We start from the raw sequence: 20,472 nt of genomic DNA, 5'->3' as shown, positions 1-20,472 counted from the left end.
AATGGATGGAACTAGAGAATATCATGCTAAGTGAAATAAGCCAGTCCCCTAAACTAAAGGCTAAATGTTTTCTCTGATAAGGGGATACTGATCCATAGTTGTGGGGTGGGTAGGGAAGAATGAAGTAATTTAGGATTGTGCAGAGGGGAGTCAGGGAGGGGTGGGGTGGGAAGGACAGTAGAATGAGATAGACATTATTACTCTGTGTACATGTATGATTACACTACTGGTGACTCAGCACCATGGACAGACAGTGGAATGAGAAGTATGTTCCATTTGTCTACAATGTGTCAAAATGCATTCTACTGTGGTGTATAACCTATTAGAACAAATAAAAATGGGAAAAAATAAAGAACTTGAGCATTCATGGAGTTTGGTATTCACAGGAGTCCTGGAACCAATCCCCCATGGATACCAAGGAACAGGTAGTAAATATTTAACACAAAGTAAATATTTAACTTGTTTAAAAAATTGAGATTTACGTGAAAGATGAATTGAAATTGGTGTATTTTTTTTTCAGTTTGCAAAATATATGGTGGAGTATTTCCTTTAACCAGAGTCCTCCTTGTTATGAAATAAAAGCATTGAAAACTGCTATTATACAAAAATTAAATTCACTATTATTTAAGAATTTTTTCATGTGTATAGTATATATTTTACCTATTCCAATAAAATATGTCATAGTTTATTGGTATGGTGAGGTAGATGTGTGGGTTATTGTGAAAAGGTCTCCATTTTAGTAGAAGACATGGAAGGCATGTAACCACAATTTAGAGTTGGGGCATGGAGATCTGTTCCCCAGAAGTCGTCCTTTTGATCAAGATCTGAAGAAGTTATGAAGCTCGTTGTGTTGGTGGCAGTGGTGGCGGCTGACCCTGTAAACTTGTGTTAAAACCAGCTTCTCTTTGGCTTGTCATACTATGTACTGAAACCAAGTCATTTTATACCTTTGTTCTTTTGTTGCATTCTAAAATAGACAGATTTTAGGATGCAGCAAAGACCCTCAGCTGGTGGGAAGTCTGTCAGCTCTTCACAGCACACCTCTATATTCTTGATAGCATAACAATTGCTACTAATAATGACACTGTCAATATGATACTTGTGTGAGCTTCAGTTCCTTTCTGGGTCTGTTCCTTAGAGACTGCTTCAACCAATTAACTATTCACGGCTAAGTCTTGGCCTGGAGATCTGAGAGGGCCCTGGCCCTAAAGTTATTCTCATTCTTTTCATTTTGGCTTTTACGGGATTTGAAAGATCATAGAATGACAAGCTGAGAGTGGGAACCTGTAGGCGAAGGAAGTAAAAGAAATGCCACTTGATTACACAGACTAGAATTTGATATGGCAGAATTAGTTTGAGCTAAGCAGAAGGTCAGGATCGCATTTTCACATGCTTCCTATAGTAAATAAAAACTCAAGCACTGCACCAGGATTTGTGGAGATTTTTGTTGCCTTCTTCATATTCTTTTGCTTTGAACTGAAGTACAAAAATATAGAGTCATGTGTCACTTAACAATGGAGAATAATGTTTTGAGAAATGTGTTGTTAGGCAATTTTGTCATTGTGTGAACATCATCGAGTATACATACACAAATCTAGATGGCATAGCCTATTTTACGTCTAAACTATATGGTGTAACCTATTGTTCCTAGGCTATAATCTTGTACAGCATATTACCATATTGATACCATAGGCAATTATAGCACAATAGTATTTGTGTATCTAAACATAGGAAAGCAATGGTACAAACACTAAGTGACAGGAATCTTCAGCCCCTCTCTAATCTATCAGTGTGTGACTGTGTCAGCCTTAGCAAGTAAACTTCACGAAGGCATGCTTAGGAAACTCTTGCCCTTGTTTTTCCCCTTGAGAAATCTTCCAGTTTTATTTCTGACAGATACTTCATAACTTGAAACGTGAAGCTCTAGGTCTATGGAAAAACTGAATTGTACGAAGTGGCCAGTGTTCAAACCTTTATTTCAACCAAGTGTGCTCTCTATCCCAGTTGGGCTGGGAGGAGTGGAGGAGTGTTCTCTCTTTTGTTTTAAGATTGTATAAGATTGGTATTGTTTCTTCCTGAGATATGTGATATTCATTGGTGAGGACATCTGGGCCTGCAGTTTTCTTTGTGAGAAGGTGTTTTCTTGTTTCTTGTTGTGGCAAAATATACATAACACAAAATTTACCATTTTAATAATTTAAGCATACAGTTCACTGGTATTAAGTATGTTAACATTGTTGTGCATACATTACCACCATCCATCTCCAGGACTTTTTCATCTTTCCCAACTGAAACTACCCTTTTTAAAAAAACTTCTTTCCATTGGTCTAGCTTCTTTTTTAAAACTTTATATATTGAAGTTATAAGATGTTTTAATATCACTACATATACATAGTGAACTGATTACTGTAGTCAAAGAAATGAACATATGCATCATCTCAGTTACTCTTTTTTGTGCATATGTCAAGAGTACCTATTTTTTTTAGCAAAAATCCCAAATGCAAAGCAATATTATTGACTGTATCCCTCATGTTGTACATTTGATCTCTATACTTGTTCATCCTACATTTCTGCAACTTTATATCCTTTGACCTACATCTTCCCCATTTCCTCTCTTCTGCCCTGTACCTACTAAACCCTTCACCTCACCATTTTCCCCTTCCTGGCAACCACTACTCTACTTTTTGTCTACGAATTTGACTTCTCTAGGAACTTCATATAAGAGGAATCATATCGAGTATTTGTATTTTTATGACAGACATAGCATCATGTCTTTGAGATTCATCCATATTATAGCCTGTGTCAACAATGTCTTCTTGGACACAAGCAGCAATAGGTGTTGGCGAGGATGTGGGGAAAAAGGTACACTCATACATTGCTGGTGGGGTTACAAATTAGTGCAGCCACTCTGGAAAGCAGTGTGGAGATTCCTCAGAAAGCTTGGAATGGAACCACCATTTGACCCAGCTATCCCGCTACTTGGCCTATACCCAAAGGACTTAAAATCAGCACACTACAGAGATACAGCCACATCAATGTTCATAGCTGCTCAATTCACCATAGCCAGATTGTGGAACCAACCTAGATGCCCTTCAGTTGATGAATGGATAAAGAAACTGTGGCATATATATACAATGGAATATTACTCTGCCATAAAGAATGATAAAATTATGGCATTTGCAGGCAAATGGATGAAATTGGAGAATATCATGCTAAGTGAGATAAGCCAATATCAGAAAACCAAAGGACGAATGATCTCCCTGATAAGTGGATGATGCCATATAATGGGGGGTGGGAGGGGTTAGTGTTAGGGTTAGGGTTAGGTTTAGGGTTAGGGTTAAGGAGGGTGGCAAGAATGGAGGAAGGAAGGACTGTATAGAGGGAAAAGAGGGGTGGGAGGGGTGGGGGGGAAGGAAAAAAATAACAGAATGAATCAAACAACAATTACCCTATGTAAATTTATGATTACACAAATGGTATGCCTTTACTCCATGTACAAACAGAAAAACAACTTGTATCCCATTTGTTTACAATAAAAAAAAAGTCTTGGTCTGGGGGTGTAGAGTGCTTGTCTACAATGCATGAGGTCCTTGGTTTAATTCTCAGCACTAGAAAAAAATAATAATCTTTTTTTGAGAGAGACACTACTGGGGATTTAACCCAGGGGCATTTTATCAGTGAGCTATATCCCCTGTTCTTTTTAGTTTTAAATTTTGAGACAGGGTCTCATTAAGTTTCTGAAGGTCTTTCTACACTTATGAGGCTGGCTTCAGACTTGCAATCTTTTTGCCTCAGCCTCCCCAGTCACAGGGATTACAGCCACTGAGCCCCACTAAAATCATTCTTTTTTAAGGTTGAATAATACTCTGTTGTAAGTTTATATTGTATCATTTCTTTTTTGCGGGGGTATTGGGATTGAATTCAAGGGCATTTAACCTCTGAGCCACATCCCCAGCCCCATTTTATATTTTATTTAGAGACAGGGTCTCACTGAGTTGCTTAGCGCCTTGCTTTTTTTTTTTTTTTTTTTTTTTTTAACAGACTGCATTTTGATTCATTGTACACAAATGGTGTACATCATTTTGTTTCTGTGGTTGTGCATGATGTAGATTCATACCATTCATGTTATCATACATGTACATAGGGTAATGATGTCTGTTTCATTCCACCATTTTTCATACCCCCCCCCCCTCATTTCCCTCTACTTAATCTAAAGTTCCTGCATCTTACTTTTACTGAGGCTGGCTTTGAACCCTTGATCCTCCTGCCTCAGCCTCCGGAGCCACTGGGATTACAGGCGTGTGCCACCACACCTGGCTTATATTGTATCATTTCTTGTCCATTCATCTTTCACGGCCACTGAACTTGTTCCTTCCATCTTTTTTTTTTAACGACCAATGCTGTTATGAATATGGATGTGCAAATTACTCAGTGCCCTTGCTTTCACTTATTTTGAATATGTACGCAGAAGTGAAATTGCTGGATCATATGGTAATTCAGTATTTAATTTTTTGAGGATTCCCCATATTATTTTCGACATCAGATACATTATTTTTATTCCATCAGCAATGTATATAGGGTTTCATTTTATCCATATCCTTGCCAATATTTGTTATTTTCTGGTTTGTTGTTGATTTTTAATAGCCATCCTAATGAATATGGTATCTATTTTGCTTTAAATTACAAATTGAACTTATTTAATAAACAGTGGTATTTAAATTTTCTTTTGTTTTGTTTCAGTAAGTTGTATTTTTCAAAGTGTTTGTCATGAATAAAATAAAAATTGTCTATAATACACTCTTATTAGCTTTTCAATATTACTGGGTCTTCGGTAGTATCTCTTTCACTCCTGTTGTTGGAAGTTTGTTTTCTGAAACACATTTGAAATTAGTCTTGCTAGAAATTTGTCAGTTTTATTAATGTTTTCAGAGAACTAACTTTAGGTTTTCATTTTCCCTGTTTTGTCCATTTTCTATTTCATTGCTTTCTGCTTTTTTATTATTTTCTTTACTTACTTGGGATCTAATTTACTTCTTATTTTCTATTTTTAAAACAGAAGCTGAGATCATTGATCTGGAGTCTTTCTCCTTTCTAATAGAGGCATTAAAAACTATGCATTTTCCTCTTCTATTTTAGTTGCGCCCCACATACTTTGATATTTGTGATTATATTTCAGTTCAACATATTTTTAAAATTTTCCCTTAAGATTTAGTCTTAACCCATAAGTCATTTAAAAGTATGTTGGTTAATTTCCAAGAACTTAGAAATTTTTCTAGATATTGTTATGATTTATTCCAAACATGTTGCCATTTGGAATTTAATGAGATTGTTTTATAGCTCAGCATAAGGGACCTACCTGGTGAATGTTGCAGGTTCCCGTGAAGAAGAGAATGTCTCCTGCTATCGTTAGGTGTAGTGTTCTTTCTATCTATTATTGTTTGTTGGAATTCAGTTACATTTACATTTAATATTGTTGCCATCTTGGGGCTAAGGCTATAGCTCAGTGGTAGAACACTTGCTTATTAGCATGTATGAGGTCCTGGGTTCAGTCCCCAGCACTGCAATAAATAAATAATCCTTCTCAGTATTTCTTTAATCCCATTTGTTTCTTTACTGTCTTCTTTTGGGTCAGTGAAATATTTTAAACTATACTATTTTGTATCATTTCAAATAAATATACTACTTAGGCACACAGTTTCATTATGTGAATAATTTGTATTTAAATTAGAAGTATGCCTAAAGAGAGTTGAAAGGAGGCACACAAAGCGAATGGGTCACTCTGGTTCTACAAACCAACTTTCACTACAAGAACTCTATTTGGTGCCAGTTCCACCCTTCTTTCCCCATTCCAAAATGGAACTATGACCTGGCAAACCTTAAGTTAACATATCATAAGACATGTTTATAGAATATTGTAGTCAATATAACGCGATCACTGCCTGTATACTGTCACACTTTTTATGAATGAAAATATGAATTTCCTTCCAATTAAATGTCAGACAAGTATCATTTTTATATAATCACTCAAACATTTAAATCATGAGCAACTTTGTGCTGCCTCTAGAAGCTTTCAATTTAGTTGAGAAGGCATTTCCATGATTTTATTATGTATTTATCTATATTATATTTTCTTTTATATAAACTTATTTTGTATTTATATAACTTAAAAGATAAATAGCACACAATGCTGTGTGTCTGTTACAGATAAATAAAATAGATAGAGATGAGAAAAACAGCTGCCTAAGCAAGAAAATTACCACATTAGGCCCTGGCCACACAGGATTCTCTCTAGAGGCTAGCAGCCTGCAAGGCACACACTTCTCTGACATTTTCTTGGATTTCTTAATATCCAGTCTGGTTTTATTTATTTATCTATTTATTTAGGCTCTGTCTACAGAGGTTCTTGATCATTTATAGTGAGGAATAATTCTTGCCTTTTTTTTCTCTTTTCCTCTTTCATGTATAGATATAGATAAGTATCACATGATTATATGAAGGATTAAAATTTCATTTCAATTTGGCTTTCCTGCATGGGAAACATTTACATCATTTTAGCCTTGTAAGCATGAATTGCCTTTCTTTCTAGGTGTAATCAGTTTCTGCTCTTCAGCATACAGAACATTTTATGAATAATATTCAGTACAGAAAGAGATATAAAAATAATTTTGTAGGCAGGGTTTTGTGAGGAGAACACTGGCTAGCAAAAAGAACAAAGGCACATCAGGGTAAAGGTATACTAGGTGGAGCATTTCATTTCATTTGCTCCACCAAAGAGCTTGCATTTAGTGGAGAAGGAAAAATAAACAAGAAACAAGCAACTGCACCAGCTACTGAATGCTTCATTTCTCATCACTGTTGGTCACATGTGAACAGAACTATTGCAGTTGTTTTGGTGTGTATGACTAAGCTCCCCACCCGCCATTCTTTTTTTCCAAAAGAGAAATCCTGAATTTTATGTTTAAAAGCACAATGAAATGTTTTTGATATTCTGCTGTTCATTTTGGAATTCACAATCTTAAAGCCCATTCATTTTCAGCAAGGTGGTAAAGGATGTATAATACATTGCATTTTTATGCCTAATAGCACCTGCAATAGCCCTTAATGCATATTATGTACACACACCTTTCAGCATCTGTTTCTACCTGACAGCTTACAGCATTAGGCTGAATATTGTGATGAACAACTTGAAATGCTGAACAGTATTACAATAGATTCTTATTGGGAAAAGAAAGCTCTTTTAGAGTTCCCTGCCACCATCACCTGCATGCTGGGGATTTAACCCAGGAGTGCTATACCACTGAGCTACATCCCCAGCTTTTTTTTTTTTTTTTTTTTGAGACAGGATCTTGGAAAATTACCCACGCTGGCCTCAAATTTGCTGTCCTGCTGCTTCAGCCTCCAGATTCACTGTGCCACTGTGCCACACTCTTTATAGTGTCTTTAATTTTTTTTCCCCTTAAAAAAAACACCAGCCGGCCGCAGTGGTACACAACCTGTAATCCCAGCAGCTCAGGAGGCTGAGGCAGGAGGATTAAGAGTTCAAAGCCAGCCTCAGCAATAGGGAGGCACTGAGCAACTCAGTGAGACCCTGTCTCTAAAGAAAATATAAAATAGGGCTGGTGATGTGGCTCAGTGGTTGAGTACCCTTGAGTTCAATTCCTGGTACCCCTAAAACAAAAAACAAACAACCAACCAAAAGAAATCACCAAACTTTTCTATAAAGATTTTAAAGTGATATGTTTACCAATACATAATTAAGATGTCATATTCTTTAGTCTTCCAAAATTGGGATGAATTTGGGCTAATCAACTAGACAGTTCTCTTGGGTGAGGATTAAAGCATTCATTTTATACAGGGAAATCATTATGCAACCATATTACTGACTATTCTTTAAAAAATATATGTACATAGAATTATTAATATTAAGAATTGCTAGGATCCTATCTTAATATAGTATTTATTTATTTGAATAATTTTTTTATACTACTCATTTCAGTATGAAGAATGAGATTTAATAAAGGCTTGTTTTTTTTATTCTGCTACTACATTTGGGGTTTTTGGTCTTGGTCCTGAAATATCTCCTAGAAATATGTTTCCTAGAATTCCCAAAACAAAATAATAAAATCTTTTTTTTAACTGTCTTTTGTATGCAAAATTCAGATTTGGGGCTTGTGTTATTTGGCCACATGTTAAAAATTAAGTAAGCACATACTCCAAAAAACAAAGTTGGTGGAAGCTGTAGTTTATGAAAAATTCCAGCCAATATTGTCCACCCCAAATGTTCCTTTCCCTTCTATTATCCTGAGAATAATTCAGAAGAGACACTATCAAACCCATCTTTCATTTTAAAATGTTTGGTTTCCATGTCCTTTCTGAGGTCGTAAACCTTTTGGAACCACTTTTGAGTAATATACCATTTATTCCATACTGACTAATTATTTGTGACTTTGCAGGTTCGACTGAGGATGAATGTGATTTGGAGAAATTACATTTGCTGCCTAAGACTAGGGAAGGTGCCACACAGATGCCACAGTGGTTCCCACCCAGTGGCCCCTCTGGGATCAAGGATTTTAACTGACCCAGCGAAAGTTTTTGAGCACAATATGTGGTGAGTTTTCTTTTTTAGGTCTGATTTTATGTATGCTTAGTAAATATCACCAGTGATACTGTTTCCATTTAGTACCAAGAAAGGATTTTTAAAGCTAATGTCCTAATTTAGGTTATAGAGAAAAGCCAGGGTGTAACCAGTCCTGACTTATCTGTTGCTAGTTCTGAATTGCTTTGCAAATGGAATTGGAAAATTGGAACTTCCCTAGTGCTTTAAGAAGTTTTTGAATTCTCGTCAGCCCTCCCTGCTTGCCTGACCTTGATTTGCCAGTGGATGCTGGGTGGGAGTCTCTTTTCTAGGCGGACCCTCCTCTCACCCCACAGGCCCTTCATCTTTACAAATTATTGTCAATTAGCAAATTGTGCATTCAGTACCTGCTGCTTACTGAGCATCAGGGGCAACGTATTGGTATGACACCAGTCCTGCTTTCAGGGAATCCACACTATTTGGGAAGATAGGTAGATAGATATATATAGGAAAAGTTGATAATCAACAATACAAAACAGTAAATTATAAGGGCCCAGTGAATGTCATAGAGGATATAAGCCTATGAAGAACAAATGAGTAAAGTAAAACCACTTGTGTATGGGCATAGTCAAGAAGGCTTCTTAAAGTGAGCAAAACTAAAATTAGGAATATTTATTCTGCCTCCTGTACCTGACACAGTACCTAAAACGGAAACATTTGTTGAATAATGATTTGAATAGGTAGAGCTGGATTAAAGGCATTCTGAGTGAGTAGAAAGTCATAAAACAGATGATGAAGTACAAGGCATTTTCAGGAGACAATAAACAGGACAGCTTGGCTTAATTTAAAAAAAAGCACATCTGGAAGACTATTGAAAGATAAGATTGGAATGATATGGGCCGGATGTTTGGATGGGAGCAAGGTTATGCATAGTCCTCAATTCATAGCTGAAATACAAGGTGCTATAGAGCCACCAAGGAGAAGTGAGTATATACATATTCGGTAGACAGATCAGCAGGGATAACTTGAAGTGGGAGAGGGCCAGTGAGAGATAGGTTGTGAAGGAGAATAAATAGAACTTGATACTTGTTCAAAATAAAGGAAAAGGAAGAATTTGAAGTTTTGAACTTAGGTCACTGATAGGAAAATCAAGAGGTAAATTGATTTTTTTATTTTGGACAAAAGATGATGGATTTAGATGTAAACATTCAAATAGGCTTTGAGAAAAGGACAATCAGGTTAAAAATGTCCAGGATACAGAGACTGCTGCTGGGAAGAGGGAGAAAAAGTATCACGGCTGAAAATGTAAAGTTGAAAGTGATAGCTACAGACAAAATTTGTCATCAAACTGGTCTCTGGAGCTGGTCTATAGGACTGGGAAAGTGATTTGTGGACTATTTAAATGTTTTTATTGCAACAATATCAGCTTTAAAAGGAAATTAGTTGATCTTTTATTAATTAGTCATGTACTGTGCAATATGGTAGCCACTAACCTTGTATGGTTATAGAGCACTTGAAAATGTAGTTTGTCTGAATCAAGATGGGCTGAAAGAGTTTGAAAACTTAGTATAAAAAAAAGGTAAAATATTCAATTTTTGTATTGAATTTCATGTTGAATGAAATTTTGCATGTATAAGTTAAATAAAATACATTGTTAAAATTAATTTTACCTCTTTTACTTTTTAACATGGCTACTAGAAACTTAAATTATATGTGTGGCTCATAATTTACCTTTTTGAAATTAAAAAGAGTAAATTAAATCATTTTGACTATCATTACCAGTATGGACAATTACTGTAGGCTTTGAGAGAAAATAGACCCTTTGCCTGGCAATGAAATTTCCAGAGGAACTTTCGGTCCTAACCAAGATCCTCATTTACAAGGTTGGTTTTTTTTTTTGTTTTTGTTTTTTTCTCCTTCATTAGAGCCTAATGGTTTAGTTGTCTATGTTCTCTTGTCCCATCTGCTGCTACCACCAGCTCTTTTGCCTGAAATTTTTGCTTACTGATTTAAATTCTGTCTTGTCAACTCTCAGGAAAGCAAGGGTTCTTTAGTCCAGTGCTTCTCAAACACTGAGGGTTAGCTTTGGGCTGACTGCACACAAGAATCCCTGGGAGAGTACCATTTCATTAGGCCTAGAGATATGGACTAGGGATTTTAATTTGAAAAGTAATTGTTGAGCAGCCATGTCTAGTGACTTTTAGACTCACCCTTCCTTCCTTCCTTCCTTCCTTCCTTCCTTCCTTCCTTCCTTCCTTCCTTCCTTCCTTCCTTTCTTCCTTCCTTCTTTTCTTCCAGAGATTGAACCCAAGGCACTCTATCACTGAGCTACGTCCTTACCCCTTTTATTTTTTATTTTGATACACGGTCTGGCCAAATTGCCCAGACTGGCCTTAAACTTGCAATCCTCCTGTTTCAGCCTCCTGAGTAACTGGCATGTGCCACCGCCTGGCTCACACTTTTCTTTAGCAGCAGAACTTATTCAAGTGAAGTTTTTACATGACATCTCAATATTTAAAAGGAAATGCAAACCTCCTCTGAATGAAGCACTCAGAAGCCTGGGACATCAGCAGCTCCCCTTCATATTCCTCTCTCACTTTCTAATACTCTACCAGCCTGGAGGACCTTCAGAGGTCTGCTCTCACAGTTTGAAAACCTTGAACTAGTCTAGACAGCCATCCTTCTCCATAGCATGCTCTCCAAGGGGTTATCCAACCTGCACTAGGACACCACTAGTAACCCCCTCCCCCAGGAGAGATGTAGTTAATAACAACAGTAAAAATGGTTTCCTTCAAGAGAAAAGAAATAGCAGCTTCACATCATTTCCCCACACATCCTTATTTCCGCCCCCTCTTTATTTTGCTTGAAGATTTGTTACAAAGATTTTTAAGTTTGTTTTCTCCTTCAAGTTCAAAGTTCTGTCTAAAAGTTCTCATTTTCTTCTTCATAATTAAGAGTAACGTTTCCTCTCTTGCTGAGTTTGACTTTTTATAGAATGTTTCTATGAAAGTACATATCAATTTTCTCATACTGATGTTGTTCTAAATTATCTAGAGTTCATTTTTCCCTTTATCTTCTACTTTGTATGACTGAATTACTCTATGCCCCCTTTTAAGTTTTTTCTTAACAAAAATATATCCCATTTTATTCAGCTTCTCATATTCTGAGACAAATTTGCCTCCCAGATTCTAGATATTTGTAACACTAAGTATTTATGTCTGCCCGTAGTCTTATTTTTTAATAATCTAGTGAAGTGAATTTCACATAACATAAAATTAACCATTTTAGAGTGAACAATTCTGTGGTGTTAGTTACATTCACAACTTTATACAACCAGCACCTCTAACTAGTTCCCAAACATTCCCATAATTCCAAAGTGAAACCCCTTAATCCATGAATCACTTTATCCCCACCCGCTCACCCCCAGACTTTGGCAACCACTAATCTATGTTCTATCTGTATGGATTTGACTAGTCAGGATATTTCAGATAATGGAATCATACAATATGTGACCTTTTCTATCTGGCTTCTTTCACACTGCATAGTATCTTGGAGGTTCCTCTACCTTAGGGCATATTCTTTTCTATATTCCTTTTTATGACTAAACAATGTTTCATTATTTGTATATGCCACAATTGTCTTATTCATTCAACTTTTGAAGAACATTTCACTGTTTCCACCTTTGGCTCTTGTGAATAGTACCATCAACATGGGTGTACAAGTTTTGAATTCCTGCTTTCAATTGGGGAGGTATATACCTAGGAGTAGGATTGTGGGGTCTTATGATGATCCTAAGTGTAAGTCTTTGAGCCATTGTTAAGCTTTTTTCCACAGCAGCTAGAAACAGCTGGACTATTTTTTTTATATTCTACCTTTATTCTTTTAGTTATACTTACTGTGTTTAATCATTTCTGGGAGACTATTGACCAGAAATGATATTCAAAATACTTTTGAGACATGACCCAAAAGTCTGTCTCTATTAAGCAGCTTACACTGTTACTTGGAAAAATCATTCCCCGTTCCACATTGTTCCTAGTGTAATTGTGTAGGAACTTTTCAAGGATCCCTGAAATTTGTAAGGAAGTAGCAAGCATTTGTGTTATCCTGTGACTAAATTAGCTAGGCCTGTGGTATGATCCATAGTAAAAAAAAAAAAAAAAAAAAAAAAAAAAAAAATACAGCTTACTTCATGAACCAGCACATGGAGACAATATATTACACACACATAAAACAGGAATAAAAGTTGCCTGTACAGTTTTTACCATGTGAGATGTGCACCCATGTTCCTGTTTGTTCTATTCTACAGTTTCCATTTCGTTCTCTTTTTTAGTTATTTGTAGATTAAGTTGATCTCATGAAAAGGTTATAACCTTTAGTTTAAAAAATACTGAGCTAAGCCAATTTTCTGTAGACCCAAGGTAAGACCTGGATGTTACAACATGATTTCTGTTGTATAAGTCATTTAAATAATGGGCTCTTTTCAGAATCTCAATAAAGGTTTAGATACTAAGAATTCTTTCATATTACGTAATTTTCCTTTTATAATCATTGTATTTATCATCTGACTGCTCTTGCCCTGTTTCATACAGCATAAATATTTTCTTTGACTTCCTCCATCATCACATTTGTCCTGAGAGGCAGTAGAGTACAAATGTTGAGAGGACAGACTTATGGTTACCCAGCCTTGGGAAGCTTGGGAAGTTACTTAATCCTTCTCTCTCTCTCTCTCTCTCTCTCTCTCTCTCTCTCTCTCTCTCTCTCTCCCTCTCTCTCCCTCTCTCTCCCTCTCCCCCTCTCTGTCCCTCTCTCCCTCTCCCCCTCCCTCCCTCCCTCCCTGTCTCTCCCTCTCTTTCCCTCCCTCTCCCTCCCTGTCTCTCCCTCTCTCTGTCTCTCAATAACTTAGTGAAGTGAAATTCACATAAGACAAACAATTCTGTGGTATTAATTACATTCCCAGAGTTACCTAACCCTGGGAAGTTACTTAATCCCTCTGTGACTTGGTTTCTTCTTCTCTAAGATGGGATAATAATAGTAATATCTACCTCATAGCATGTTGTTAGGATTAAAGTGATGATATTTAATATATAGTATCTATACATTGTAAATAAGCAACATACTGTATAAGAATTAGCTATCTTATTATGATTACTATTTTCTAATGTGTACTTTATGTTTTTCTTCATTATTAGACTGTATGATTATATAGAGAAGAGCTTAGCTTATATCTATTTCTTAGCTATATTCTCCATAAAATGAGCACACATAAATATGTTTGAGTAAGTGAATCAATATAGAGAAATATAAGATCTAGTTCCTGTCTACTGGAAGTTTATAATTAGACTAAAAATGAATACAGTGGGTAAACATGGAATTTGAATCCAAAATATCTGAATTTAAATCCTGCATCTGTCCCTGTCCATCTATATGAACTTGAACAAGCTCCTTCTTGGGGTTCTTGTGAGTATAAAGGAGATAATACATGTAAAGCTTGTCATAGTAATAAGTGCTTACTAAAAGGCATGGTTCGTGTTATCATTATTGGGTGGAGAATTGAGATATATACTTATGCATAAATAGAAAACATAGAGGAATATGCAGGATCATAATAAGTGATAAAGGCAGCAAAGACCCTAGGAATTCAGAATAGGAGATTCCTGAGATGGGAATGAAAGAGCATATAGAATTTAACCTAAGCTTTGAAGAATGAGGAACACTTTAATAGTAAGTCATTTTTTTGTTCAAGTGGTAGCATGGACATCTTGGATTTGGGAACAAGTATATGAGGTATATTGTAAAGCATGCAAATAGACCTGCTCAGTTGGAATTTGGGTTTAATATTTTGAAACTGAATGAGTGATAAGATCAAAGTATTTAGGAAAATTAATTTGGCACTGTTGTTCAGGATACTGCAAGTTAGCCATTGTGGTATATGGAGTGATATCCTTTATCTCCAGCATTTTTTGATTATCTATAGGTGCCCAGCCCTGGGCTAGGTTATGTGGAGTATACAAGAAAGGACTAAAAAAGGATCACTGCTCTGATCTATTTCAAAAATAAGCCAGAGCCTTCCAGGTAAAGAAGATGGGATGAATCTGAAAAACAGAGTATTCCTACTTCAATAAAATGAACAGAAATTAGTAAAAGCAAGCGAAACAACCAGCAACCCCCTGAAAAAGGCCATACGCATGGACAACTAGTAACCAAGGAAGGAAATTATAGATTCTTGTGTGGCTCCTCATCCCGTCTGTATCCATCAAAAGTATTAACTAGAGAAGGAAGGTCAGCAGGTAAGTTATGAGACTTCTTCCTAAAACTCATTAGGCATCTGTGGCAAAAGTTAAAAATGAACTCTTGGAAATAAATGTTCTTACCTATCACCACAGAATTTGAGATCTCAGCAAAGCAGAGAAAACTGGAGGACCCATCGTTTTCTGGGTCTCCATGTTGAATTGAGAGAACTAGCTGAAGCCCAAGGCAAACTCATTTAGAAATAGAACACATCCTAACTAGGTAAGTGAAGCCTAGCACAAGACTTAATCATCCTTAGAAAAAAAGAAAGAAAGAAGAAAGGTAGAAATGAAAAAGAAAAGGCAGACTCCACTTTTTAGCCCTCAGAAGGCTGAGGTGAGACTTTCTGCATGCATCTAGGTACAGTTGACCTTAGCTGCCTTTGCTGGGTCATCCAAGTTCAACCCCAGAGATCAAAGTGGAATACCTAGGTTCACCTATGGAGAAGTTGGTGCCTCATCTGCCTGGTTCTCCAGCTCCAGTGCCTCAGTATGAAAAAAAAAAAAAAATTGGTATCACCAAGGCAATTGGTGACTCTAAGTATCTAAGGACTATAGTGAAACTGCCATTCAGGCCAGGCAGACCCCAGTTTAGGTGGTACCCTCTGCCTCTGCCCTGATCATCAAAGCCCTCCAAAAACCACCCCAAAACAGAAAAAAATCAGAAAAACATTAAGCGCAATGGAAATATCACTTCTAATGAGTTTGATATTATTCCCTGCTAGATATGTCACTGAGTTTTAACCAGAGAGCTCCCTGAAACCATTAAAGAGATCCTAGAGACTGCCCCATCTTGGGCTGCAGTGTTGAATGCCGCTGCCTTCATGACTTCATAAGTGATATCAATAGTGGTGCAGTAGAATGCCCAGCTACTTGAGAAATACAGAGAAAAGTATTCCAATAAAGAATCATTTGGCAAAGCAAAGCAAAAAGCAGACTCAGGCTCACATAAAGGCTGCCTACTACTCAGCAAAGTCCATCAGTAACACCTATCCCCCATGAGACTACAGAAACATGAATAAAATACATAATGCTCAGCCTTTGAAATAGAGCTTACAGGACAAATAAAAAGTTCTCTGGAAAAAGTAGACTGTCAAGGGGAATTTACCTGCAAAGCAAGAAAAAAGAAAGAATAGAGGAGAAAGAAGAACATATAGTGCCTTGTAGATTAGTTTGCATTTTTCTAATATTCTGTATAAAGGAAATCATATACTATGTGTTCTCTTTTTGTCTGGCCTCTTTTACTCAGAATAATTATTTTGAGATTTATTCATGTTGCTGCATGTATAAATATTTTTTTTTCTTTTACTTCTTTACTGATAAAAGAGTCAGTCAGAATATATTTTAAAAAGCTCTCAAAAGTCGCTGGGTGTAGTGGCACACAACTGTATTCCCAACAGCTCAGGAGGCTGAGGCAGGAGGATTGCAAGCTCAAAGTCAGCCTCAGCAACTTCTTGAGGCCCTAAGCAACTCAGTGAGCCCCTGTCTCTAAATAAAATACAAAAAAGGGCTGGGGATACAGCTCAGTCAGTAAGGATCTGGGATGTAGCTTAGTGGCAGAGAAATAGCCTAATTTATGCAAGGTCCAATCTTGGATTCAATCTTCAGTACTTACCCTCACTGAAAAAAAAATTTAAATAATAAGAAAATAATCCAATAAAAATGAACAAAAGATTTAAAAGACATTTTACCAAAGAAATTACACAGGTGGTAAATAAATAAGCAAATGAAAAAATGCCCAACATTAGTCAACAGAAAAATGCAAATTAAAGTCACAATGAAATACCACTTCACACTAATTGGAATAGATAAAATTAAAAATACTGAGCATACCAGTGTGAGTGAGGATGTAGAGGAAATGAAACTTTTATACATTGCTAGTGGCATGGTATAACCACTTTGGAATATAGCGTGGCAGTTTATTTTTTCTTTCTTTTCTTTCGTGTGTGTGTGTGTGTATGTGTGTGTGTGTGTGTGTGTGTGTGTGTGTATAAGAGAGAGAGAGTCTATCTGTCTGGGTGTTGAACTCAGGGCCTTGCACTCTGCCACTGAGCTACATCCCCATTGCAGCTGGCAGTTTCTTTAAAAGTTAATCATCTATCTACCATTAATAGACACAAGAACATAAATGAATTTCAAATTATTATGCTGAGTGAACAGAGCTAGGAATAAAGAGCGTAATAGTCTCCCATTATCCCCAATTTCAGTTACCCATGGTCAGCTGTGATCCAGTTGTGTGTGTGTGTGTTTGTGTGTATGTGTTCACACACAGGCTAGACTCTACCACTGAGCTATATCCCCAGCCCTGGTCCAAAAATATTAAATGGAAAATTTCAGAAATTAACAATTCATAAGTTTTAAACACAGTATATTATTGCAATTACTCTTTTATTATTAGTTGTTGTTAATCCCTTATTGTGCCTAATTTAGCAACTTAACTTTATCATAGGTGTGTATTTAAAAAAAAATAACCATAGTATATATAGGGTAGGTACTACCCACCATTTGAGGTACCCACTCAAGGTCTTAGACTTTATCTTCCACATAAGGTGGGACTATTATACATACTATGTTTTCTTGTATTGTTCTAGAAAATGCAAATCATTCTTTAGAGACAGATGGTGGGGTGGAGGACTGGTAAGAAGAGAAGATATAGAAGGGAGAAAGGAAAGAATTACAAAGGACACAAGGAATTTTTTTTGTTTTGTTTTGTTTTTTGGTTGGGGGCAGTACTAGGGATTGAATCCAGGGTTTCACACATGCTAGACAAGTGCTATCCTACTGAGCTACATCCCCAGCTCTCAAGGAAACTTTTGAAGGTTGGTAAATATGTTCATTATCTTGACTGTAGGGATGATTTCACCAGAGTCTACATATATCAGAACTTATCAAATTGTACAACTTAAATATGTGCATTTTACTATATTTCAGTTATACCTCAAAAGATTTAAAGTATGGCTATACTTTTCCATACATTAGAAAATAATGTAGCAGTTAGTAAAAATAAGAGATCTTTGGATACTGATACCAAGAAATATATGATATGTCATTAAACAAAAAGAGCAAGTTTAGAAGAGGTATCTCTAGTACAGCCTCATTTTGTGAAGGAATTTCTGTGCTCCATATTTTTAAATATCTTGTTTTCAAATACATAGTAAAATTCTGGAAAAGTTCACATCCTGAAAACAGTGCTTATCTCATGGATAATAATAAAAAGTAAGGTAGAGTTGAAAGATTTTCATGCGCATTCATATTATTTGAATTTTAATTAAAAGAAAAGAAAAAGAATGCCCCTCTTCAACAGATAAATGGATAAAGAAAATGTGGTATATATACACAATGGGGTATTACTCAACCTTAAAGAAGAATGATTTTATGACATTTGCACGTAAATTGTTGGATCTGGAGACTATCATGCTAAGTGAAATAAGCCAATCCCATAAAGCCAAAGGCCACATATTTTCACTGATATGTGGAAAGCTAACCCACAATAAATGGGGAGAGGGTTAAAATTTAGATATTCAGTAGATTAGACAAAGGGAAACAAAGGGAAGGGAAGGGAAATAGGAAAAGGAAAGACAATGGAATGAATTGGAAGTATTTTCCTATGTACATGTGTGAATACACCATAGTGAATTCTACCATCATGTACATCCATCTCATTCCTAAGTAAGAAACTTATTACTAATAGCAACAGTCAACTGAAATATTCATTATTGCCGAAGAGAAAAGTAGGTAGCCAGGAGTCAGAAATATATATTAGAATCAATAGAGGAAAAGATTCAACTGAAGTTAGTTCAGTTATTAGCTGATAGACCTCTAAAGCTATATTTCATCCATTCTGAGACTTAAATTTTTTCACCAATTAACATATCTGAAATCATGACACTTGAAATTGATGGCATCTTAAAATCGTACTTGTAAATGGCTTTTTTTCTTCCTTACTAGTACAGAAAATAATGGCATCGTAGATTTGATGAAATAGGATAATTATAACTCCAGAGTACTTAATCTTAATTTGAACGTTGCTTTGAGAACTATTACTCTTATTTGACTAATACAAAAAACAGAGAGAGACAGAAAATTTAAATGATTTTCCATTGCCATACATCAAGGTTAAGAGAGTATTTGTTTTATTGTTAGGAAAACATTAAAACCTTTTGCTATATGGATAAGTGGACCATGGATATAAAGTTCAACCGGGAGGAAGTATGTGTGAGCATAGGGGGAAACACTCAGTAATGAAAGAGAGGAAAATTAAAACTATAAAGTAAGTTTTAGATCTATTAAATTAACACCAGAAAAGAAGAGAGGGAGGCAGGAAACGAGGAAAGAAAGAAGGAAGGAGGGAACAGAAAGGAAGGGAAAGGGGGCTGAGGTGTGGCTCTGTGGTAGAGCACTTGCCTGGCATGTGTGAGGCACTGGGTTCAATCCTCAGCACCACATGAAAATAAATATAAAACTAAAGCAAAGGGATTGTGTACATCTATGATGTAAAAAAAAGAAGAAGAAGAAGGAGGTAAAGGAAGATAAACAATACTCAGTCCTGCCCTGATAATGTTGTAAATTCATAAAATTTTGTTTTGGTATCTTTTTTTTTCTGTCTCATCTTTTCCTTCTGTTCCTTTTTTCCTGTCTTCTTTTGAAATAATTGAATACTCTATTTTTTTTACCTTGTTCTATTTTTTTCTACTGGCTTTTTCACTCTGTATCTTTGCATGATTTTTTAGGAATTATTCTAGGACTATAGTTTCAAATATTTTTGCCTCAGGACCCCTGTATACTCTCAAATCTCTAAGAACCCCAAAGACATTTTATTTATATGGATTATGTCTGTTGATATTTTCCATATTAGAAATTAAAACTGAGACATTAAAAATATTTATTAATTATTTTCAAGACAAAAATTAACCTATTACATATTAACATAACATTTTAATTAAAATATCTATATATTCCTCAAAATGTAGTGCAAAGAGTGGCATTATTTTAAGTGTCTGCAAGTCTGTGTAATGTCTGGCTCAATGGATGATGCTGGATTCTTATATCTGCTTCTGCATCCAATTTTCATAACATGTTTATGTTGAATTACATAAAGGAAATTTGGCCTCATACAGGTATGTACTTGTAAAGGAGAGGGGTTTTTAACAGCCTTTTCAGTTAATTGTGGAAATTTTTCTTGATATTGCACTAAATATCAGTAGTGGCAGTTTCTTAGTTGCAATTAGGAATATGAAATTAACTTTTCATATTCTGCTACATGATAATCCCTTGGTGCACCTTGCACTTTAGGTGGATTCTTTTATCTATATAACATCATACGTGGGTAATTTGGAAAAGATTGGTTCTGTTTTGTGTAAATCTTACAAATATTGACACATTTTATTAGGCAGTATTTAAAAATCACATTTGTTGATACCACCATCAGTCTTACCAGGAATATCTGAAAGGTTTTTTTAATTGTATGATTAATATTATCGATAACATCCTGTACAGAGTCTAAGATTCTGTTGTCTTCCTTTAAAGATGTTGAGGTTTTGTTTTGTTTCATTTTGTTTTGTTTTGTTTTGTTTTGTTTTGTTTTGTTTTGTTTAGAATGGTCCTTAATCC

General features: G+C 35.8%; 1 protein-coding gene across 1 annotated transcript in view; it reads left to right on the top strand.

The window, feature by feature from the left end:
* Mettl8 (methyltransferase 8, methylcytidine) overlaps positions 1 to 20,472 on the top strand; it is a 91,127-nt gene that overhangs the window by 33,531 nt on the left and 37,124 nt on the right. Inside the window, 1 exon segment of the mRNA XM_047547411.1 lies at positions 8,454 to 8,608. Coding sequence (XP_047403367.1) covers positions 8,466 to 8,608 — 143 coding nt within the window. The 5' untranslated portion in view covers positions 8,454 to 8,465.

The sequence above is a fragment of the Sciurus carolinensis genome, chromosome 3 (assembly GCF_902686445.1).
Source record: "Sciurus carolinensis chromosome 3, mSciCar1.2, whole genome shotgun sequence".
In the NCBI taxonomy this organism is placed as follows: Eukaryota; Metazoa; Chordata; class Mammalia; order Rodentia; family Sciuridae; genus Sciurus; species Sciurus carolinensis.
This window is presented reverse-complemented; position numbering and strand designations above follow the sequence as displayed.